The sequence below is a fragment of the Mixophyes fleayi genome, chromosome 10 (assembly GCF_038048845.1).
Source record: "Mixophyes fleayi isolate aMixFle1 chromosome 10, aMixFle1.hap1, whole genome shotgun sequence".
NCBI classification, from domain to species: domain Eukaryota; kingdom Metazoa; phylum Chordata; class Amphibia; order Anura; family Limnodynastidae; genus Mixophyes; species Mixophyes fleayi.
The window spans coordinates 53,587,092-53,611,888 of record NC_134411.1 but is presented as its reverse complement, the minus strand read 5'-3'; the positions used below and the strand labels follow the sequence as shown (position 1 = coordinate 53,611,888).

At 39.8% G+C, this 24,797-nt stretch overlaps 1 protein-coding gene across 1 annotated transcript in view; it reads right to left on the bottom strand.

Annotated features, from left to right (window-relative positions):
• Positions 1-24,797, bottom strand: part of PYGM (glycogen phosphorylase, muscle associated) — a 61,417-nt gene that overhangs the window by 18,401 nt on the left and 18,219 nt on the right. Inside the window, exons 4-14 of the mRNA XM_075188772.1 lie at positions 23,241-23,344; positions 14,767-14,898; positions 12,169-12,280; positions 10,430-10,512; positions 8,203-8,346; positions 8,023-8,115; positions 5,987-6,133; positions 5,646-5,809; positions 5,448-5,562; positions 3,010-3,111; positions 151-298 (exon numbers count right to left, since the gene is read on the bottom strand). Of these exons, the coding sequence (XP_075044873.1) occupies positions 151-298; positions 3,010-3,111; positions 5,448-5,562; positions 5,646-5,809; positions 5,987-6,133; positions 8,023-8,115; positions 8,203-8,346; positions 10,430-10,512; positions 12,169-12,280; positions 14,767-14,898; positions 23,241-23,344 (1,344 nt within the window). The remainder of the gene's footprint in view (positions 1-150; positions 299-3,009; positions 3,112-5,447; positions 5,563-5,645; positions 5,810-5,986; positions 6,134-8,022; positions 8,116-8,202; positions 8,347-10,429; positions 10,513-12,168; positions 12,281-14,766; positions 14,899-23,240; positions 23,345-24,797) is intronic.

The following is a 24,797-nucleotide window of genomic DNA, read 5'->3' as shown; positions in this document are numbered from 1 at the left end:
AAAGACTTTAATTTGGACCAATACATAAATTGCCCCATAAGTAGCAACAGGTATCAAACTTTCAGAATGAATAATTTGCAGTTGGAGTGACCGAGGTTACATAAAGAGTAATTTATAATGCTTTGCTTTGCTCCGTTTCATTATACTTACGGTTGTATAAGGTCATCACATGCAGACAGTTCAGTAACTGACGCTTATACTCATGTATTCTTTTCACATGGATGTCAAACATGGAGTTTGGGTTAATCTTCACTTTGTATTCACTCTCCAAATAACGTGCGAACTTTAGCTTGTTTTCCTGTATGAGACATTTAGTGGTTATTGTCAGGGTATTGGAATAGCACATAGATTTACCTTAGCTATAAATCAGTTGTAAGCTTTTGATAAATACCAAATTTTTGTACATTTTTTTCTCTGTTCACCCTACAACTATCATGAATAAAATTGAGCTGTGGCTTAGAAAACACTCTTTTGCATAGACGCTGTACCAGTAAACAGAGAATGTGTTAATCATGTTGTGCCTTGACTATAATGTAGTCAATTATCTCTGATTCAGTAAAAGTTGCTAATGAAAATACCTGAGAAAATGATTGACTAACTTGGTTTTATATAAAAACTGAATAAAATCTGTTGACATCTACATTACAACAATGTAGGAAAATGGATTTGGATCATTTACTGTATAGGTTGGAAGGTAATGTGATATGTCAAACAGCAGTGGAAATAATTTATGAAGCAAACTGGAAGTGCATTGCAAAATGCCTTTATTTTGCACCGATAAGTTTAGATGGAGAATTGGACGTCAAGGGCTTCTCATACGCAAACTAGCAGTGCATTTAGGTTTATGGTGAGGTGGAGAAATCTTAAAAGGCATTTTGTGCAAAAGTGTAAATGTCTCATCAAAGTCCAACCCCTACCACTGCCTTCATTACATGTGACACGTTTGTTTGTATAATGTTTTTTTACACTGGGCATATAAAACCTCTAAATGCTTATCTGCTTAAGTGCAACTGAAAGGCAGCAAATGCATCCTTTTACTACTATTGGAGGAGACCAGGGGGTAAATGTATTAACTTGCGATTTTTTTCAACTCGGCGCTATTCGGCGAGTTTGCAGTGAAAATTTTAAGCGGCAATGGCTTTAAAAGCATTGTTTTGCCTTAAAGCCATTGCTGCTTTAAATTTTTAAATAGCGGCGAGTTGAAAAAATCAGCAGTTAATACATTTACCCCCAGATCTCTACCAGCTCAGAACTGGTGCAAAAACCAAGTTGTGTGTAATGACTGTGAGCCTTTTAACACTGAAAGGAAGGTCCCTAAAAATGGATCCTTTCCACCCTTTTCTCTCATTTTAGTAATGTTGTTCAGCAAAATAAAATCTTGCTTTGCACTGCTCTGCAAAACTAAGAGCTGCTCTGGTAAACTCATCCTATCAGCCTGTGCACACTTTCTCTCCACTGCAGATATCTTGCTCTGCAAACCCACTGCGTTTTGGTGGAAATTTAGAAGCACAAAACATCACCAATGAGTATTTTGCTCCTCGCCTTGTCTGTTTTTGTGCTTCGTAATCGAAGCACAGTGTATATAACATAACAGGTGTAGTATGTTTATATGGCATGTAAAGATAAGAGAGCATGACATGTGGCTGCTATAGCTGGATGACTAGAATCTAGATCAGAGTTGTCCAGATTCAGTCCTCAAGGGCAATCAACGGGTCATGTTTTCAGGATTTCTGTCTGTAGAAACAGGTGGGATAATTACTGACCCAGCCGAATAGATTAACTCACCCATCCATGATTAAAGAAATCCTGAAAACATGAATAGTTGGTAGCCCTTGAGGACTGAACTTGGACACCTCTGATCTAGACTGATATGTATGTTAGCAAGGAGATGTGTCTCTATAACAACATTACATAAAGATGTCACTAAACTCTGTAAGGTAATAAAATCAGAGCAAGATGTAGCTTCTCTACAGAGAGACTTAAATAAACTGGAGGATTGGGCGGCTAAATGGAATATGAGGTTTAACACAGATAAATGTAAGGTTATGCATTCAGGGATCAAAAACAAGAACGCAATCTATAAATTAAATGGAATTAATTTGGGAGAATCTATAATGGAAAAGGATTTGGGAGTGCTCGTAGACAGTAGACTTAGCAATAGTGCTCAATGTCAAGCAGCAGCTGCAAGGGCAAACAAAGTATTGGCATGCATAAAAAGGGGCATAGATGCAAGGGAAGACAGTGTAATTTTGCCACTGTATAAATCATTGGTAAGACCTCATCTTGAATATGCAGTACAGTTCTGGGCACCACTCTATAAAAAAGATAATTTGGAACTAGAAAGGGTTCAGAGAAGGGCGACAAAATTGATAAAGGGTATGGAGTCATTAAGTTATGAGGAAAGGTTAGCCAGTTTAGGCATGTTTACTTTAGAAAAGAGGCGTCTAAGGGGAGATATGATTACTATGTACAAATACATTAGGGGTCAATACAGAGAGCTTTCATGGGAACTTTTTACCCCAAGGACCATACACAGGACACGTGGTCATCCCCTAAGGTTAGAGGAGAGGAAATTTCACAACCAGCAAAGGAAGGGGTTCTTTACAGTAAGGGCAGTCAAGATATGGAATTCATTGCCAGGGAAGGTTGTGATGGCAGATTCAATAGATATGTTTAAGAAAGGGTTAGACAAATTTTTAGCGGAAAGGTGTATCCAGTGATACGACCGTTAATTTAAAATAAAGGATAGTAGTGGATATAGGGTAAAAATTGGATTGCAATATTGAGTCTGGGGGGGATTTTCAAAATTGAAACAGATGGGCGGTTGCCTACTCTGGATTAATTACAAATATAAGTGCAGGATCGCAGGAGATCCAAAATAGGTTGAACTTGATGGACTGGTGTCTTTTTTCAACCTCATCAACTATGTAACTATGTAACTATGTTTGGAACAGTGTTTGCCTGTGCTATCAATGCAATCCATTAATACAATCCTGAGCTATACAATACCTGCTTGACTTTCGCAACATCTCTGATGAATCCGTCATCATTCACAAATTTAAGCAGCTTCTTCAGCAGGTCCAGGTTAGTGATATAATCCTCTCCAATGCGCTGTGAGTAGAAAGGTGCTTGCTTTCAATAATAGTTCTTATTACAAGCTGCTTTTGGAGTTAAGCATCCTTATAAGGATTTTGAATTAGAACATCATTGAGATTAAAAACCTCCACAAACTTTATACAACCTGGTAGAATTATGTAAATGTATCTGAACCTTGCATTGAATCTGTACAGCCATTGGGAGTGAATACATAATATATATATATATATATATATATATATATATATATATATATATATATATATATATATATATTTATTTATATATATATATATATATATATATATATATATATATATATATATATATATATATATATATATATATATCTCCTCTAAAGACAGAAAGGAATACTCACAAACAAAGTGACTCTATCTGTCTCAGGGTAGAATGGTTTCTTTTTCTGTAACCTTCATGGAAGCAGATTTTTTTTCACATTTTCCTCCCATTTATATCCAGTACAATTTACTGACAAAAATTATGTTTGAACCATGTTTTTCTTCATGGCTATATTTAGTAATAGAAGGGCATATGCTTGCTTGCTTATCCTAGATAAGGTCTTAAAGACTCTATTGAAACCAAAGCATTTCATAGAAATCTCTTCAAGGGTTAAAGGAATTAGTCCTGTTGCTGCAGAGGAATGTGTAAGAACAGGGTGTAATGTTGGGGCATATAAAAGTGCATCTCCTCTTTGTCAGTAAGGTTTTAGAAATGCCCTATGGTTTAACCAAGAATAAATATTTATAACATTAGATACATGGCCAGAGGTTATTTCTCTCTTTTGGCATTCTAAAACTAGAGATTACGACTGCAAATGAGGAAATTCCCAGCATGCTCACAATCTTAATGTATCTCAGTATGTGTTTTTTTTATTTGGTTATTTATTTAAAACACATCGATTTTATGACAACTAGAGGCCAGACTTTACCACCCCTGAGACCTCCACAGGCATTGAGAATATAGAGAGAAACCTATTCAGAGACTTATATAGTCATGTCCCATATGGGCAGGGAAATCATCTAAGCACATATAATAGCAGTAGCTGTTGACTTTGGCCTTTCTTGATTGCATATACGCCTCCCACCACTTGTCTTAAGAAGAGATCCTTGCATTATTGTCAACAGGCTAATTATTACTGCACATACTCTGTGACATACCACGGTAGGAATATATATGCTTCTTACAGTATTCTGTTAAGTAGTCATTCTTGGAATCATTGTTGCCATATTTATTTGTATATATTGTAATTTCACAGCACTTAATTTGCAGACTATTATGAATAACACACAGCTAGACATAGCTAATTTTAAGGGGCAGATTCAGTTTCCCACATTGGTCTTTAGAACAACGTGGGCTACCCACTATTACTGTTACTGTGGTAATAGTGCGCATTATTACTGTTACTACAGTAAATTCAACGCTCATTTTTGCTCATTTTGCAGTGAGCCACGAGCAAATATCTGCATTAAAATGACCATAGTAGCGTTTTTTAGAAAACAACGCAGGGAATTGAATTTGCCCCTAAGTGTTATATATCCTAGTAGAGCTCAGAACATTTGTATACTTTGAACCATGCAATATGATTTAGTGGGCATTGCAAAAATAGCGCATGGCCAAAAAAGTATATTGGTTAATATGGTGCTTGTAACAGAGTACAAAAATAAGCAATTTGTTGATAAATGGCAAATCATTTCGGTTCATTAAGATGTAGAATTGATCCCTACTTAAAATGATCATTTATATCCTAAAAATTGTTACTGTTAATGAGCAATCAGGGTTGGCACAACAAAATGTGAGGCCCCAGGTGAATGAATGCACTAAAGAGCTATTTTAGTGTGGGCCTGGAGAGGAATGATTGAGTGACAGGGTATGGGGTGGGGCCATAGGAATCTGGTAATGGTGCTGTAGTCATGAAGCACACAGGCACACACAACTTCCTGTTTACATACAGTCCACAACTTAGTAAAGCCATGTGAATGTGTGTAATACAGGGCAGCATAGGCCCTGCATTAAGGAGACTGTCTCAGTTACCTTGTCCATAGGCCTCATACCCACTGACACTAGTACAACACATGTAAAAGGGCCTGAAAATAGAACCCAATGTTTCCAATGTCACCATAATATATTGTGTATTTAGTTTATACTAGGTAAATGCAGGTAAATGCATTGGATGACTGTGAACTCCTAATGCTAATAATCTAGCAACAAACACTTGTTAAATCTGTTTCAATTACCATGTTATAACACATTAAATGCCAGTGGTTATGAGGCCTTAAGATGGTCCTTCAAGCAATAAATTGTATTAAACACATACTACACTGTCCTCTTACCTCTGCTATGACTTCAGCCAGGCCTGGGTTACACAGCACCAGCCAGCGTCGTGGAGTGATGCCATTAGTCTTATTCTGGAACTTATGGGGGTCCATTTCATAGAAATCACGGAAACTGTAAATATAGAAAAAGTGCCATGAAAATAGAGAAACTGAGTAAAGAGGGAAAAGTGCCATGTACAGGGAAGACATACTTACACTGTGTCTTTTATGATATCAGAGTGGATCTGAGCAACACCATTCACAGCATGTGAGCCCACAATGCACAAATGTGCCATGTTAATACGCTTAACTGAGCCCTCTTCAACAAGGGACATTCTACGCATGCGGTCTATATCTCCAGGGAACTTGGCAGAAACACGCTGCATGGGGGACAGGTAAAAGTGTGAATGAATTAATGAGAGAAAAGCAATGCGTGAGGAAATAGCAAGGCAATGTGAAGAAAAATGATAGACAACTATAGAGACAAGCAGAATGGGAGATGGGGTAGATGAAAACAGATTGACAGACTTGTATAGATATTAGAAAATTGACTGTACATTGAGATGTCTCAGATTAATCTCATAGATGATTTCCAAATGTCTTGGAAGCAAATTCTGCAGCAGATGAACTGGCCACCTCTCTAAAGCCTCAGGTAACACTGTATGATTGGTGTAGGCGCACGTACGGATCGTCACATCCCAGGCCTGAAGGACAGACAGAAAAAGAGAATTACTACAGTGGACTGACTTTCTAGCTATGTAATATAGTAAGTAACAAGTTCAAATATGGATCTAATCATTTTCAGACATGGCCAAAAATCCAGACAGGAGATAACTACAGTTGGCCTATGTGTTTGATCGTGTAGTGGCCTGCGGAATTCAAGAACCTACATGCTTTTTAAATTTACCAAGGACTGAACTTAACTTTTGATATTGGTCAAGAAGGATAGAGCTATAGAAGTAGAATGAAATTCTCAGTTCGCTGTGCCAATGCATTGATGTCACCTGTCTGAATCTGGCCCTGGTTGTATATTACCTTAAATCACTAGTTTTTAGAAAAAAGAAAGGCAAACTCACACAGACACATTGCATTTGCTAAAAAAAAAAAAAAAGGCAGCAGTGAGCAATTTGTGTTTCAACATACTAGAGAATTATATAGGTGAAGAGGTGAAAAGATCCATTAAGCTTTTCCTCATCAGTGATTTAAAAGTTGCAAATTGCACACTGCTACCAATTATGATTATTAGTTATAGTGATACCATTTACAACAGTCTGTTTAAAAGTGTATTAGTAAAGTATGCAAAACACAAAAGAAAAGAGCAGTGTGGATGTTATTAAATGTTGTTGACTACTTGTGTGAATTGCTACTAGTATTTCAATTGCATATGAAATGTCACAAGATGTTGCAGTTCTACATGACACTGCTTATTATTAGTTGTAGCTGATTTGATTAATGTAACCAGAGAAATTAAGGAGGGCATGCTGTGGAAGAAAGAGCTATTGAAATGGAAAAAACAGCAGGTAGCTAATGATGACAAAAGACAATCAACATACAAAACCAAGGTAAAAAATGTATAGCAAAATAAATATATTGTGTGACAACATTGCAAGATAATAACCAAGATAAAGTTCTCAGGAATAAGAGGTGCTTGTATAAATAATTTAGAGATGCGCACCAAGGAACAAAAACAAATTTTACAGCATTCCACATTGGTAAACAATGTTTGTTATAAAGCTTATTACATAAGTAAAAACACTGATTTGTTCATTTATATATGTACTTATCTAATTACTTTTTTTTTTACTAAAACTGTACATAACTAAGCATAAATAAAACAACCCGGACTCCTGCATGCCGTTCTGGATATGCCTGGGTCTGGCACATGCATACTGAGAGCAGAACAAGGGTCTCTGGCATTGCCCCTCATCCCTGGCCCCATAGAGGGTGCATGCCATGCAGTGGTGGTAGTTACACCACTGTGTACAATTCATAATAATAACATGGCAAATAAGCCTCTCTAAAAAAAACATTTACAGTTTACTCTGTACTGACATTGCTATAGCAGACCAAAAAATGGTTCCATCGGCAGGTGGATGCTCTGTCAGCAGAAGCCTAGTTCCTACTGTAATAAATCAAGTGGGTGTGGCAATCATTCATAGAGCTGTCATGTAAATGAGATTTTTCAGATGTCCCCTTCTGCTTTTGGGTTGTATTAATATTTTCCCTAGATAGCATTTTCCTGAATGTCTCTACACTAAAAACTCAGTGGTTAGAGCATTTACTATCATGTACATCTACATGACAGAAGCACCCTTTCCTTTTGGAAAGGCTTATTTAAATATCTTGTACCAAGGAGTTGGGAGATGTTGCTACTCATTATTCTAAGAGTACCTTTCTAGGACAATGGTAAATGAATTAGTTTACCATTGTCCTATTATTCATTAAAAATATCTATGCTTCTATGCTCCTAGTCTTCTTATGTAATGGAGATTTTCATGGATTCCTGCATGTGTTTATTGTATCTGTTTTACTGAGTAATAGACATTCAGAGGTGATTCTAAAAGCTGAAGAATAAGACACAATGTTACATTACCGTATCCCAATCTAATTTTTCAAGATCCACAAATATTCTCATAAGTTCAGGAATAGCAAGAGATGGGTGAGTGTCGTTGAGTTGTATGGCCACCTAAAGAAGATTACCAAACATTAGAAAACATTACATGGGAATGGTGGGGATGATTGAGAAGACTGGTACAGAAGAGGAAAATGTTACCTTATCAGGAAATGCTTCAAAGGAAGTACGGACTGCATCACGGCACCCAAACTTAGAGGACTTGAACCGTCTGATTATATCCTGAAGTGTGGCAGCAACAACAAAATACTCCTGTTTCAGACGCAACTCTTTACCTTCAAAGAACTGGAAGAGGGGGGCATGGCAGGGACAGAAGTATGATTAAACACAAAACAGCAGATGAAATAAAAATGGTATTTTAATATCCTGTAATAATAGAATTTGAATTTTTCCTGCTTCCAACACATCAACTTCAAGAACTGACAGTTCACTTACTGCCTAATATAATCCACCCCTTTACAGGTATCATTATAATGAAATAATCATGTGATTTACTTCACTTGTCAGTGGTTTTAATGTTGTGGTTGATTGGTGTAAGTTAACAGCACCGAAAGGGTAATGCAGTGAATATCAATAGCGTCATAAAGTAGAGTGGTTCAAGATGAATTATTTTTATGGTCCAATAGTACTAGTGTGTTTCACCCCCAGCTAGGGTAACTTCACCAGAGAAACAACTACTGTAACAGAAATAGGTCTATATGTATGGTGATTGTAATACAACTGCATAACTGTGGTCTGCAAATGTTCAAAATTAAAAGTATCCACTATCTAGAAAGGAAGCAGTCATTTCACATTCTATCACTTACCCAAAATTCACAAATCGCTTATCACTCCCTTTGGTCAGTCTATAGTTTCTTGCTTTAATGCTCTTTACTGCCGATCTTTCTGCTTATATCAATTATATGCATCAGGCCCAAGTGACCTTCTTGAGATCCTATTTCTGCGATACCACTCATTTACTTCAGAATGTGGTGTAGAAAGAGAGTTATACTGTTCTCACATTAGACGTGCTTGCCCTCTACACCAACAGCCCCCACTCCAAAGGTATTGAGACAATATCCAACTGCCTCATATGGGACAGTGATCTCTCGGAGAGGCACAAGGGATTTCTTCTGATCATATTTAATTTATCCTTAAACACAGTTATTTTCTTTTAATGATATGAATTTCTTTTTACAGGTGATGACAGCCATGGGTACTATGTTAGTGCCGAGCTACGTAACCTGTACATTGGGAAAGCTCAACATGTGTGTGGTGGTGGGTACGGCGTCCCCCTGATGCTCTATGGCTGTTAAATAGGCAATCTATTTCTTATTTGAGATGAGGATTGAGATTGAACAATTGGTCATTCAGTTCAATTTATAATTTAAATAATGAAAATAAGAATAAGTGTTAATTGGCTGCTATTAAATAAACCATAGTCTCCCTCAGGGTGTGTATGTTAGGATATTTAGACTGCAAGTTCCATTGGGGCAGGGATTGATGTGAGTGAGTTCTCTGTACAGTGCTGCGGAATTAGTGGCGCTATATAAATAGCTGCTGCTGCTGCTGATGATACGTGGTTCTTATTAGATGTAAAATGACTCATATTTTTGTGCAAGTTAGGACGTAAATGTTTTTATGCATTTTATGGTACATATCAATAAATTAGTTTATTTTTTATATAAATAGTGATCTGTAAGGATATAATTAAATAGCTATAGCTTATGATTACTTGGTGGTTGAGCACTGTTTCTTTTTATGTTTCTTAACTTTTGGACCTTCGTAGAGGAAAAGCAACCTGTACTAACACAGCTGCTGATAGTTTGTTATTTGTATCTACCTTTTATATATATTACAGCCCCTATAGAGGAAATTTTCTTTTATTTACTACTGTATCTGGATTCTGTTGGTAATCCAGATTTAATCCTTTGGTGTGTCTATTCACACTGATAAAAAAAAAAACATCTCACAGAATGAAAATAGCAAGACATTGCTCTGTGAGCAGAGAAAACCTCTATGCATGGTATGTCACCCACTAGAGAAACTGGGAAGAAGTTTCAGGAAATAGGCATAGTTAGTAAACAATTTGTGAGAGCTCCAGGAGACTGATATATACTGTAATGATTCTCATTCAATTGAAATAAAATGTTTGAAAACATCTGGGGGTATATTTACTAAACTGCGGGTTTGAAAAATGGAGATGTTTCCTATAGCAACCAATCAGATTCTAGTAATCTATTTAGTACATACTACAAAATGACAGCTAGAATCTGATTGGTTGCTATAGGCAATATCTCCACTTTTTCAATCCTGCAGGTTAGTAAATTTACTCCCTAGTATGTATACAAATTAATCTTTAAACACAAAATATAGAATTTCTACTCACGTTATCATTTGGATACAGGACGCGTGAGATGTTTTCAGCAAGGTTACGATCTAATACAGCCTGGATGTAACCACCAACATTAACTGAAAGTTGAGGGAGAGAGAGAGAACTTTATGAGAGTTGCACAAGAAGGTGTGCGCAAGTCCTAGACCAAAATTCATGAAAGGAACAAAATATCAGAAGATTGTAAAAAAAAGAAAAAGAATGCTGTTGGAGGAATTAACTTATATTTAAAAACAATAACGTTGATTTCTTATTAGATGAAGTCAAGCTTCAACAATAATAACAGGTCGAATTTCGTGTGAGTACTTACATTATTCATGTACTGATATGGATTACATGGAGACTGATAGGGATGTAATATAATAAAGATGTCTCAGAAAATGGGTCAAGGAAGTATATTGTTAATTTTATCTCCCAATATGCCTGGAACCTATACCTTCAATAGCTGTTCACCAATTTCTATGAAAGCCCTAAAGTGTTTTGAGAGAACTGCTATAGTATTCGCCCTACCATCACGCTGGAATGCGCCACATAAATTGCTAAAACCAAAGTCTCCTAATAGTACTATTGTGTTTATTAATGTATTTAACAGCTTAGATTTGAAATACATTAAAGAAGTCTGCAATTGCTTTCAATGATGCTAGAATATTCCACTCCCCTACCACAACTTTTTTCCCATCCTTCTTCCTTCATCCAACTGCATAAGTTGTCCCTGATGTACATATTTATATATTGCCCTAAATCTCACCACCTAACTTATTTGTTCAGTGTTTACTTACAGCTTCCAATTTCCTTCCCTCCTAGTTTTATCTCATCTTCAGACCCCCTTCTTCCCAAGTCATTGCCCAGTTCTTCTGGTACATATCTACTACATGACATACCTGGGATCCTTTTAAAGTACGTTTGTACATCATTTTGTTTGTAGAATCCACTTTAACCAATCTTTTCACTGGACTATAGTGCCTTTTCTTTACAGGAATACTAAACCATGTATATTGTTGCATTAGCTATAACTCATAATGCATTATACATATCCTACTGACTGTCTTTTACCTGAGCCCAAATGTATTTTATTTATCTTGTCCATTGTAGGTATACTTGTTCTATTGTACTTGTTTAAATGTAGGTTCACCTTGTAAATGAGCTTGGTCAATTGTGTTTGCCTGGATAAATACAAAATTTTGGTTGGTTAATGACTATTTTCATAGATGTGGTCTAGCACTGAGTGTGTACAGCTGCAAGTTGTTTACTTAGCAGTACAGAGTCACTGCATATAGCACACATGCGGCTGTGTACCTGTTTACTGCTTCTCACTAGCCCATACTAGCATATTCCCCCCCTAAAAACGTTAGCATATCCCCAAATAGACCCATTTGTAGGACAGTTTTCCGACAAAACATACTCCACTTGGCTACCTAGTAATGTTTTGCCTTGCCTCTTGATGATCAAAAAGAGGCAATTTATAAAGGTTGTATTTGATTGGCCTGTGTATTTTTTGAACCTTACTAACTAATTAACTAACTAAACAGCTAATTAAATTACGCATCTCTAATGGAAACTATTATTTTCAGTGTCCTCTAGGGAGCAGGATTTACAATTGTTTTCTGCTGATAACAAATAAATTAAGCTAGACAGGTAGTCAATTTTGAGCTGTATTGTAAACCGGTGTTTAAAAAAACCAAAGACTGAATTAAAAAATAATCAAACAGTGCAATAACACAATGTTAAACACTCACAATCCTTCAAGTTGAAATCATTGGGAGCTTTTGCTGACCACAACCTCATGGTGTTAACTGTGTTATTTTTATATCCAGGAACTGGGGTGTCATATGGAAGAGCAAGAACAATCTGAAGATTAAAGAAATTAGAGAAGAAGTCAGATGATATATTTAGTAATACATAGTAATATTAAGTAGGCCAGGGCCTGATACAATAGAAAAATAATGTAGACAGAACAAGGGTGATTTTGCTATGATTTTTCTAAACCCTTTGTTACTATTAGTTCTGGATATACAACTAATATATTTTCACCTATAATCACCAACTATTATTATTATTAATATTTATTTATAAGGGGCTACAAGGCATCCGCAGCGCCGTACAGAGACAAACAAAATCACAATACAATGGGAGACAGCACAGTACAGTAAACACAGCAACTCAGTACGCTCAATGCACAGCTAGAGCGGGCGGGGAAGGGGGAGGGAGGATCCGAAAATGACGGGGCCCAAGAAGGGGGGCGCGGAAGACAGGGAGACCCCCAGGGGGAGGAGGGAGCGAAAGTGGACGTGGGGTGGAGGACCTTTGAGGAGGAGGCTAAGTAGCTGGAGAGCAGAGTTAGAAGTGGTGGAAACAGGAGGAGAGATGGCCCTGCTCAGAGGAGCGTACAATCTAAGGGGAGGGTTGGACAGACAGAGAGACGCGGGGGAGAGAGGGAGAGTAGGGGGACAGAGGCAGAAGATAAGGTAGGAAGTTAAGTGGGAGACAGAAAGGCCTTAAGAAAAAGGTGGGTTTTTAGGGCCCGTTTGAAGCTGGACAGATTAGGGGAAGTTCTGATGGAGGGAGGGAGCTTGTTCCAGTGGAGGGGGGCAGCGCGGGCGAAGTCTTGGATACGCGCGTGGGAGGAGGTTATAAGGGGGGAAGAGAGGCGACGGTCAGAGGCAGAACGGAGAGGGCGGGATGGAGCATGAATAGAGAGGAGGGTGGAGATGTAGGGCGCAGTGGAGTTGGCGAGGGCCTTGTAGGTGAGTGTGAGGAGCTTAAAGAGGATTCTGAAAGGGAATGGGAGCCAGTGAAGGGCTAGGTAGAGGGGGGAGACAAAAGAGGAGCGGCGAGAGAGGAAAATAAGCCTAGCTGCAGCGTTAAGGACGGATCGAAGGGGATCGAGATGAGAGTGGGGGAGGCCAGTGAGGAGGAGGTTGCAGTAGTCCAGGCAGGAGATGATCAGAGAGTGGATAAGGCATTTGGTGGCATCTTGGGAGAGGAAGGGCCGGATGCGAGCGATGTTGCGCAGCTGGAAGCGGCAGGATTTAGCAAGAGAGAGGATGTGGGGGCCAAAGGAGAGAGAGGAGTCGAGGATGACACCAAGGCAGCGAAGTTGGGGGACAGGGGAGATAGAGGTGTTGTCGACAGTGATGGAGAGGTCAGAAGGGGATGGGGTATGAGAGGGAGGAAAAACTATGAGCTCAGTTTTGGCAAGGTTAAGTTTGAGGAATCGAGAGGACATCCAGGAGGAGATGGCAGAGAGGCAGGCGGACACCCTAGAGAGGAGGGAGGGAGAGAGATCAGGAGAGGAGAGGTATAGTTGAGTGTCATCAGCATAAAGGTGGTAGCTGAAGCCGAAGGAGCTGATGAGTTCACCCAGGGAGGAGGTGTATAGAGAGAAGAGTAAGGGTCCCAGAACAGAGCCCTGAGGGACCCCGACTGGAAGGGTGGATGGGGGGGAGAGAGACCCAGAGGTGGTGACAGAGAAGGAACGGTGAGTAAGGTAAGAGGTGAACCAGGACAGGACTGGGCCGGAGAGGCCGAAAGACTGGAGGGTGTGAAGGAGGAGGGGGTGAACTAGTTTACATAAACACATGCCTACTAAGCCATTACATCTCTACAGCCTGCCACATATGGTACACAATGCAACTTTTCTGACTTCATTTGCCACCATGTTCCATAATGATCTGATCAAAATTATATTGCTCATTATCCCCAATGTATACCAGAAGACATCCAAACACATAGTCAGTGCACCAAACAACTGGTTCTTGCCCAATCATCTATAACTATAAATCAAATATAGTAGATATACATAATTATGATAATAATATCAGATATAACAAAATGTAAAGTAAGACAGAGTATATATAAACAATTCTTCTGAATTTGCAATGAGTATATACACTAAATAATGAGAGGATGATGTTTGATAATAACAGAACTGTTGATTCAACCTTGATAAAATGATGTTAGATCATCAGGTATACACACCAATAGGTGATTTGACAGAGTAATGGTTAGAAATTATCTTGAAAATGACTCTTGAATTGTTCACTATTGGGACTGCATTTGCCTATTGGTGAGGCTTTTGGTGAGGTTGGTGAGGGTGCTGAATTTTGTCTTTTAGATAGTATTTTGATACTTATTTTATCTGTAACAATCATATGTATTTCTGTGGCACTATAAAGGGGTGGAACCATTGATTAGTGCTACATGATGGTGCATACATATGCCTAGGGCAGCATAAACATCAAATATAGCCTGCTTTCATTTTCATTTTGTGTGTGTATGTCTCAGACTACATACCTCTATATTGAAAAAGTATCACTTTATAACATTACACTCACCTGGGTATCTACCCACTCAGCTCCATGTGGGGTATGTTGGACTTTGCCAAAAAATTGCACAGGAAGCATATATTCTGGTCTTGCTTTTTCCCAGGGGTTCCCATATCTCAGCCAGTCATCTGCCTCCTCCACCTAATAACAGAGATTGGATACAGTGAGAACAGTTGAGAAGAAAGAATGGGAAGAGTTAGCAGTTATGACAATGAGGCATCAACACATTGAGGAAACAGATGTCAAGGGGGTGTGATTTGTGAACTGGAAAATAATGCAGAGGCGCAGAGCAAACATTTTTTTTCATCTACCAAGGTTTGCACATTTGCATCAATTTTAGGAGACAGGCACTCAAGTTAGCTCTGCAGGATGGTGTTAAGAGAGTTACCATTAGTATAGGGCAACACTTGCAAGTGAGGGGCACACAATGGGGTTCATTGCTCTCTCAGCTAACAGAATGTAGACAGAAAAGTTCAAACTAGCGCCACAACAAAGTTTTCCTCTTGCAGACCATTTGTATCCATAGCTGGCATCAGGCGAGGAGAAACCAGTTTCTTCTGAGGCTAACAAAACTGCCCTAGGACATTCACAGCCAAAAGTGGACTTAGGGCTCCTTCCAGATGGTTTTTGAGGAATCACAGACTATTTATGTAGAGCCCAGACAGTTTACAACCCTTACTATAACTTTATAGATTTTTGGACCAATCCTGTGGTTGATGAGAGCAGCTGACCAATGTCAGATAGGGTGAAGATTACAGTAAGCCAACCAATTAAGGCTGGAGATGGCTGAGCCAAAGGACAAAGAGACCTTTTGCACATGAGCAATTAATTTCTCCTCCCTTTCAAATTTATCCTGGTCTAGGATAGGATTTGGCATATGATTCTACCTCTCTCTGAATGTGTGCAAGTGTCCGTGTCTATACAAAGATATATATATATATATATATATATATATATACACATATATATATATATATATATATCTGTATGTATATATATATATATATCTTTGTATAGACACGGACACTTGCACACATTCAGACAGAGGTAGAATCATATGCCAAATCCTATCCTAGACCAGGATAAATTTGAAAGGGAGAAGAATTGAAGTGCTCATGTGTCGAAGGTCTCATTTTCTTTGGCCCAGCCATCTGCAGCTTAATGAAATATATATATATATAGTTTTTGCACAGACACACCCTGTTTGTTTGCAGTGAGGAAGCAGCTTTCAAACCATATATCTACTGGCTCGTTGGAAATCCTGAAGGATATATGATCAGCTACATCCAGGATGTTCCCCTCATTTGATGAGCTTTAAAGATTATTTATCTGGTACGCACATTCACTACACGAGTGGTTGGTGTTTATGTACTATATATCACATTAAGACCATAGATCTATTCTATTGGTAGTAGGGGATTATTTCAGACCAATCTGGTCTAAAAGTTACTTGTATTGTAACAATATTACACTATTGTGCGCCTCCTCTTTACACTTTGTTTCTAGATCATTCCGTTTTACACCGATTGGCTCAAGGAGGACTGGCTGCTGCCTGCACACGGGAAGTGTTTTATGAGAGATTCACATTTGGACATTTTTGTTTATTTATATTGATAATTTGCTACAGCGCCATTGTTTTGGTATTGTTTCTTCTTTTTATATATATATATATATATATATATATATATATATATATATATATATCTACTATATAAATGCCTAGTGGCATGTGTGGGGAAAAATAAAACCAAGCTGCAGCGCCACCTGCTGGGCAGAGTTATACACTGACCTATATATTTCTTGAAGGAGAAGTGACAGTTGGGAGTGGTTGGTGATTGCCGGGGGTGAAGGGTGGGGAGTTTTTACCACCTTAAGTAGCTTGATGAAGGATGTGGCGATGAAGATGAAGGATGAGGTGATGGAGAAAAATGATGAGGTGGTGACATGTGGACAAAACTACGTTAAAAAAGGGCGCTTGCGACGGGAAGTAACGCTCTTCCCCTGAGGAGGCCTGGGCTAGGCCCAAATGCATGACAAGAACCTTTTTAACACCTTAAATAGCTTGATTTGACTAGAATGCATGAGTATCATGCACGGGTTAACTTGTATATATATATATATATATATATATATATATATATATATATATATATACAGTGCTTTTTTCCCCATTGAACGCTGGGAACGGCGTTCCGGCACCTTTTTTTTAACTTTTTTTTTTCTCTGCAGTGCTGCTACAGTGCAGCACCGCATCTGTGTGTGTGTGTGTGTCCTGCTTCCGTCGGCCGGAAGCAGGGCAGCGGGAGGAGCAGCGATCGAACTAAGAAGAGTGAAAAGAAGTATGCAAAGAAGGTAAGTAATACTGACTACAGAAAGCGGGAAGGGGCGAAAGTAGAAGAGGGCTACAGAAAAACAAAGGGCGAGCAGAAAGAAGGCTACAGAATAGAGGGGGAGCAGAAAGAAGGCTACAGAATAGAGGGGGAGCAGAAAGAGGGCTACAGAATAGAGGGGGAGCAGAAAGAGGGCTACAGAATAGAGGGGGAGTAGAAAGAAGGCTACAGAATAGAGGGGGAGCAGAAAGAAGGCTACAGAATAGAGGGGGAGCAGAAAGAGGGCTACAGAATAGAGGTGGAGCAGAAAGAAGGCTACAGAATAGAGGGGGAGCAGAAAGAAGGCTACAGAATAAAAGGGGAGCAGAAAGAAGGCTACAGAACAGAGGGAGAGCAGAAAGAAGGCTACAGAATAGAGGGGGAGCAGAAAGAGGGCTACAGAATAGAGGGGGAGCAGAAAGAGGGCTACAGAATAGAGGGGGAGTAGAAAGAAGGCTACAGAATAGAGGGGGAGCAGAAAGAAGGCTACAGAATAGAGGGGGAGCAGAAAGAGGGCTACAGAATAGAGGTGGAGCAGAAAGAAGGCTACAGAATAGAGGGGGAGCAGAAAGAAGGCTACAGAATAAAAGGGGAGCAGAAAGAAGGCTACAGAACAGAGGGAGAGCAGAAAGAAGGCTACAGAATAGAGGGGGAGCAGAAAGAAGGCTACAGAATAGAGGGGGAGCAGAAAGAAGGCTACAGACTAGAGGGGGAGCAGAAAGAAGGCTACAAAATAGAGGGGGAGCAGAAAGAGGGCTACAGAATAGAGGGGGAGCAGAAAGAAGGCCACAGAATAGAGGGGGAGCAGAAAGAAGGCTACAGAATAGAGGGGGAGCAGAAAGAAGGCTACAGAATAGAGGGGGAGCAGAAAGAGGGCTACAGAATAGAGGGGGAGCAGAAAGAAGGCTACAGAATAGAGGGGGAGCAGAAAGAAGGCTACAGAATAGATAGGGAGCAGAAAGAAAGGCTACAGAATAAAAGGGGAGCACAATGTAGGCTACAGAATAGAGGGAGAGCAGAAAGAAGGCTACAGAATAGAGGGGGAGCAGAAAGAAGGCTACAGAATAGAGGGGGAGCAGAAAGAAGGCTACAGAATAGAGGGGGAGCAGAAAGAAGGCTACAGAATAAAAGGGGAGCAGAAAGAAGGCTACAGAATAAAGGGGAGCAGAAATAAGGCTACCGAATAGAGGGGGAGCAGAAAGAAGGCTACAGAATAGAGGGGGAGCAGAAAGAAGGCTACAGAATAGAGGGGGAGCAGAAAGAAGGCTACAGAATAAAGGGGGAGCAGAAAGAGGGCTACAGAATAAAGGCGGAGCAGAAAGAGGGATCCAGAATAAAGGGGGAGCAGAAAGAGGGCTACAGAATAAAGAAGGGGAGCAGAAAGAGGGCTACAGAAAAAGGAGGGAGGTGGAAAGAGAGGGCCACAAAAAAACCAGGGTGCAGAATAGGGGTGAGAATAGCTAGCGGCCATATGTGAGAAAAGTTGGTAGGCAGCCGCAGCAGGGGACATGTCAGTGTGTAACAGTTGAGTGATGTCCAGTTGTTATGTTTTTTTTATTAAATTAACATATGGGGCCTCCCCTCTAGATATCCTGCGTTTACTCCATCAGTCATCTGGACTGCAGCCTTGCCAGCCAACCAGGAGGAGGTAGGAGTTATTATTTTTATTTTACAATTGTCAAGTGTGTGAGGGGCAAGGAAGGGAGTAAATTCATGTGTATGTATATATATATATATATATATATATATATAATTTTTTTTTTTTTTTCATAAAAGATTAATAAGACGTGAGTTCCGGCACCTTTTTTTTTTACAAAAAAAGCACTGTGTATATATATATATATATATATATATATATATATATATATATACTGGCCCTGAGTCATTAAGGAAAGTAAGGCAACAAAAGGAGTAAATGTTCTCCAGGACAAACCATGTTGCAATGCAAGGGGTGCAAATTAGTTTATTATTTTGCAGATAATTTAAATACTGGCTGTTTTTACATCTAACATACAAATACTTACTAGCTTTATTTTTACACTGAAATTTAAAGTTTATCTAGAACATGCCCTATCCCAACTATAAATCTCTCTCCACATTTTAAATTTATCTCCCCCTCCAATGCACAATGCAACATGGTTTTGCCCAAAATTACTCATTTTTTATGCTTTGCTCTCCTTAATGACTCAGGCCCACTGTATATGAGTATGTTCATAATTGACTTCTAAGGAATCATCAGGTGAGTTAGCAATAACTAGGCCAGGTACAAATTTTGTGTTCAAGAGTTGTCATGTTTGCATAAAAATAGTTCTGATTGTTAAGTATATTTATGGTAGAAAATAGTAAACATCATGTAACATTAACTGGTAAGTTAATCACATTACTGAAACTAAAATAACACTGAATCATATATGAACACCCTAACAGTCTTTGAAAAAAAGTGTATATTACTTGTTCTTATGGTGATATTTACATTGCACCGACAGTTTTGTTGTATCTACAGTGTATCTGTCATCTCAGAAGTATGAACCGAAAATGGACATTCAGTTCATATAGGTTAGCCATACAACTCCATTCTGTGACATATGATGTTACTGTTGTTTTGCTAGTCAATAAAGGTTGCTGTTTTCTGTCCATGGTGGGGCTTGAAGTTAACAATAAATGAACATAATAATAATCACCATTGAATATGGCAAACTCAAAAACTTTATGGATTGTTTACAGCTGAATAAACTATATGCTTGGGGTTCACTAAATTCATTGATCATAAGTATCCACTTTAAAAGAAAAAAAATTGAATATTTATACCAACACTAAAATAATGAGCAAGAAAAAAATAAAAATCCATTAGTATCACTAACTAGGTTGTAAGTAATGTAGCTAGAGAAAGATTTGGCTCTGTACAGTTTCGATGTAGGACAGTTCTTATTGTTCAATGTAAAACTGTGTTACTATAATCCACATAATGTTCCTTTTATTGTGCAATCAATCTTTATTCCATACTGTAAATGCACCAGCTCAGTACTAAGTCACACTACTCAACAGGATTTAGCAGTCGTGTTTGAAATAAGCAATATGTAGTTATGTAGTGCCCTATTAGTTGGGTGTTCCTCTTAAAAGTACACAATGGTGTTAGAGAACCTTTTTATTAATAAAGGTGGGAATGATGATTAAAAAAAAAGGAGTTAGTGTTTGATAGGAAGTTTGGTTAGGAATATGATTGTGACTACATTTGTAATGAAGTGGTTCAATTTTACATACTAGAGAAAATACAGTGGTGAATTGTGGTGGTCTAGTAACAGAGGTGCGAGAGATAGCTGCCTCATGTGCACAGCCCTCACATAACAAGAGGTAGCCTTCGGTGTTTTACGCAAATCAGAGAAGGCTGACTGGCCTTGTGGCGGCAAACTGCTTTGCAGAGGCGGCAGTGAAAAGACAACACTGAGGGCTCTATTTATTAAAGGGCTAAAAGCCTTATTTATTAAGAGGTTCCCACTGGCGATAATATTCACAGTGTTTCACTAGCAACAGCTGCCCCGTGGGAAGCATGGGGAGGCCTATTCAACAAGGATAGCAGTCCTGACCATTTTCTCTACTGCAGCACACTGCTGTGGCCAGTGCCCTGTCATGAAGAGAGTTTTCACACTTTGGTAGGCTCCATAACTCCTCTATCAGCCTGTAAGATGAGGCATTTATGGACAGCATATTCTGTAAAAACTGACATAGTGCATACTTGCCAACTCTCCCGGAATGTCCGGGAGACTCTGTCTCACGGAATCCCGGGAATTATCCGGGAATTATCTTCCCGAAATGACGCGATTCAGTTTTGGCCCTGCCCCCCATGACAAAACTGCTTGGGGGAGGGGGGGGCAAAATGCTGCGCTTGCCGCACCCCACCCCCTCCCACCCTCCAGTCACGCCCCATCTCCCAGAAAACACTTGCCAAAAGTTGGTAAGTATGACATAGTGTTGTCCCTTTTGTTTTTTAAACTCAAAGACACTGCTATTTCCTGCAGATAAGCGCCCAACTGAGTTTCTTGGGAAGAGCAGGTACAGAAAAAGGCATAGTGATATAGAATATGCCCCTAAAGTAACCGTGGCACACACAGGACAGCCAATTGAACTTGTAATTGATAGAACAGGATCATCTAACATACCCTGTAGTCATGGAAAGCCTGCAACATGACTAAAGATCTTTTCTTCACTAAGGCCGACAATATATATTATTTTTTTAAATAAAACACATTAACATGCCAGTCATCATCATGAAGTTGATGATGATTAGTAGCGTCTCTCTATCATCTATGGTCATACACTTTAACATAATTACTTTAAATAGTAGAGAAAATACAGTGGTGAATTGTGGTGGTCTAGTAACAGAGGTGCGAGAGATAGCTGCCTCATGTGCACAGCCCTCACATAACAAGAGGAAGCCTCCGGTGTTTGTACAATCCTTAGATTGTACGCTCCTCTGAGCAGGGCCATCTCCCCTCCTGTTTCCACCACTTCTAACTCTGCTCTCCAGCTACTTAGCCCTCCTCCTCGAGGATCCTCCACCCCACGTCCACTCTCGCTCCCTCCTCCCCCCTGGGGGTCTCCCTGTCTTCCGCGCCCTCCTTCTTGGGCCCCGTCGTTTGCGGATCCTCCCTCCCCCTTCCCCGCCCTCTCTAGCTGTGCATTGAGCTTACTGAGTTGCTGTGTTTACTGTACTGTGCTGTCTCCCATTGTATTGTAATTTTGTTTGTCTCTGTACGGCGCTGCGGATGCCTTGTGGCGCCTTATAAATAAATATTAATAATAATAATAATAATAATAAATAGTATATGCTGCAGATAGGTGCAGCTCAGTATACCAGAAATTGCTGGGGGTTTTCGACAGATTTATGCCTGCGTTTTTTTAAGTAACATGCTTTAAACTCCACATTAGGCCCCCAGAGTGATCCCACCTATGTTTTATTCAGTCAACTCTCGTGCTAAACCAGTTTAAAGGTAATCTGTTCACTGGAGATGATAAGTAGACTATGCTAATGTCATGGTTGTAGGCACAATCTGGTTGGTGGACATTATTGTACTTTATGAATGTAAGACAGAAGGATTAATGTTTGCAGAAGCAATGTTGTAGAACATTAAAAATGAAGCACTTGCTCTGTGCTTTTTAGGATGCCTGGTTATTAAGTCTGTTTGGTTCAGTTCTGAAGTAAACCTAGTAACTAAGTGTAATATTTTATCTTTTTCCAGTAGTATTGTACAACACTGACTAAGCGCATTGTTGCGTACTCTAAGAAAATGTACACAGGACTCTGGAATTAGGAGGGAACCACCCAGATTCCTGAAAGCAGACAAATCTCCAGGGGTGTACAAGATTGGCTGGGACATTATGTGAATTGTATTTTAAAGCCTTGCCCACCTCTGTCAACACCTAGTGGCAGGGGCGTGATGAAGGATATGATGTCAGCATGCCCATGCCACTCAGTTTACTGAGGTAGTTGGGGGTTAACTGTGTGATTGATAAAGCCATGCCCACATATTCTTTTCCTACCTCTCCTTCCCATCTCCTGGAAGCAAGGTAAGAAAGTTGACAACTATGATTAATTGTGAAAATTAAGTTTTGCTTGTGTTGAACCACACAATAATAAAAGTGTAAATATAACCCATAGCATTCATTTTAAAATTTGCTTTTATTGACTAACATGCACTCCAAGCTATTTGCTAATCGATTGCTGTGGGTAACTACCAAGTCCACCCAGAGGATATCAGTCCCTATTTCAGTCACTTCTTGGGGCCCCCCTAAGCTGTATACCCAGCCTAGGGGTGTGTGACTGCTTACCCCCGAACAGGCTGCATGCACAGCATAAACAAAATCCAGTGCTGCACATGCAGCCTAGGAGGGGTGTGACTGTGTGTACCGAGTGGAAGCTATTGATCCATGCATTCACTTTTCCCTGCTCACAGTTCTGCTCAGATGATCCATTGATTACCATAATCACGACCACTGGGCCTCCAAGGGTTTTTGTATCTCTCCCCTCTATGCCTCTGGTTACTACACATATTACTTTCCACTTTGTTAGTAAAGAACTTCCAATGCAAACTACATACATCTATTTGACTAACAAACCTGCCAGCCATTGCTAATCTTTTGATTGAAGATTCCAAACTCATATCGGATTCCATAACCATATGCAGCCAGTCCAAGAGTAGCCATGGAATCCAAGAAGCAGGCTGTGAGAGGGAGAAAGAAAAAGAGAGAGAAGAGAGCGAAAGAGAAAAAATGAGATAAAGAAAAAAAGAGAGTCATAGTAAGACTTCATAATATTAAAGATACAAAATATGAGCACAAACACATCTACAATAGAAAAAAAAAATTAGTGTGTGTCCTTTCTTCTGGCTCCGACAGCGTCGTGACGTCACAATGCTGCCAGTGAGAGGAGCCATGATTAAGCAGAGAGGGGAGAAAAGAAGCATAGAAGGTAAGTACCGACTATAGAAACCGGGCGAGGGGGCAAAGAAAGAGAGGGCTACAGAAAAACGAGGGGGCAGAAAGAGAGTGCTACAGAAAAATGAAGGGGGCAGGAAGAGAGAGCTACAGAAAAATGAAGGGGGCAGAAAGAGAGAGCTACAGGAAAATGAGGGGGGGGGGGGCAGAAAGAGAGGGCTACAGGAAAATGAGGGGGGCAGAAAGAGAGGGCTACAGAAAAATGAGGGAGGAAGAAAGAGAGGGCTAAACAAAAACGAGGGGGCAGGAAGAGAGAGCTACAGGAAAATGAGGGGGGCAGAAAGAGAGAGCTAAAGTAAAACAAGGGGGGCAGAAAGAGAGAGCTACAGGAAAATGAGGGGGCAGAAAGAGAGGGCTACAGTAAAACAAGGCGGGCAGAACGAGAGGGCTACAGAAAAATGAAGGGGGCAGAAAGAGAGGGCTACAGAAAAACGAGGTGGGCATAAAGAGAGGGCTACAGAAAAATGAAGGGGGCAGAAAGAGAGGGCTACAGAAAAACGAGGTGGGCAGAAAGAGAGGGCTACAGAAAAATGAAGGTGGCAGAAAGAGAGGGCTACAGTAAAACAAGGGGGACAGAAAGAGAGATCTACAGAAAAATGAAGGGGGGCAGAAAGAGAGGACTACACAAAAATGAGGGGGGCAGAAAGAGAGGGCTACAGAAAAATGAGGGTGCAGAAAGAGAGTGCTACAGTAAAACAAGGTGGCAGAAAGAGAGGGCTACAGAAAAATGAAGGGGGCAAAAAGAGAGGGCTACAGATAAGCGAGGGGGGCAGAAAGAGAGGGCAACAGAAAAATGAGAGGGACAGAAAGAGGGCTACAGAAAATTGAAGGGGGCAGAATGAGAGGGCTACAGATAAATGAGGGGAGCAGAATAGGGGTGAGAATAGCTAGTGGGCATATGTGAGAAAAGTTGGTAGGCAGCAGGGGACATGTCAGTGTGTAACAGGTAAATGATGTCCAGTTGTTTTGTTTTGTATTATTAAATCTAACATTTGGGGCCTCCCCTCCAGATATCCTGCATTTGCTCCTAGGCAGCAGTGAAGACTGGACAGCATTTTGGTTTAGACATCAGTGCATCTGGACTGCAGCCTTGCCAGCCAGCCAGGAGGAGGTAATAGTTATTATTTTTATTTTACAATTGTCAAGTGTGTGAGGGGCAAGGAAGAGAGTATTGGGGGA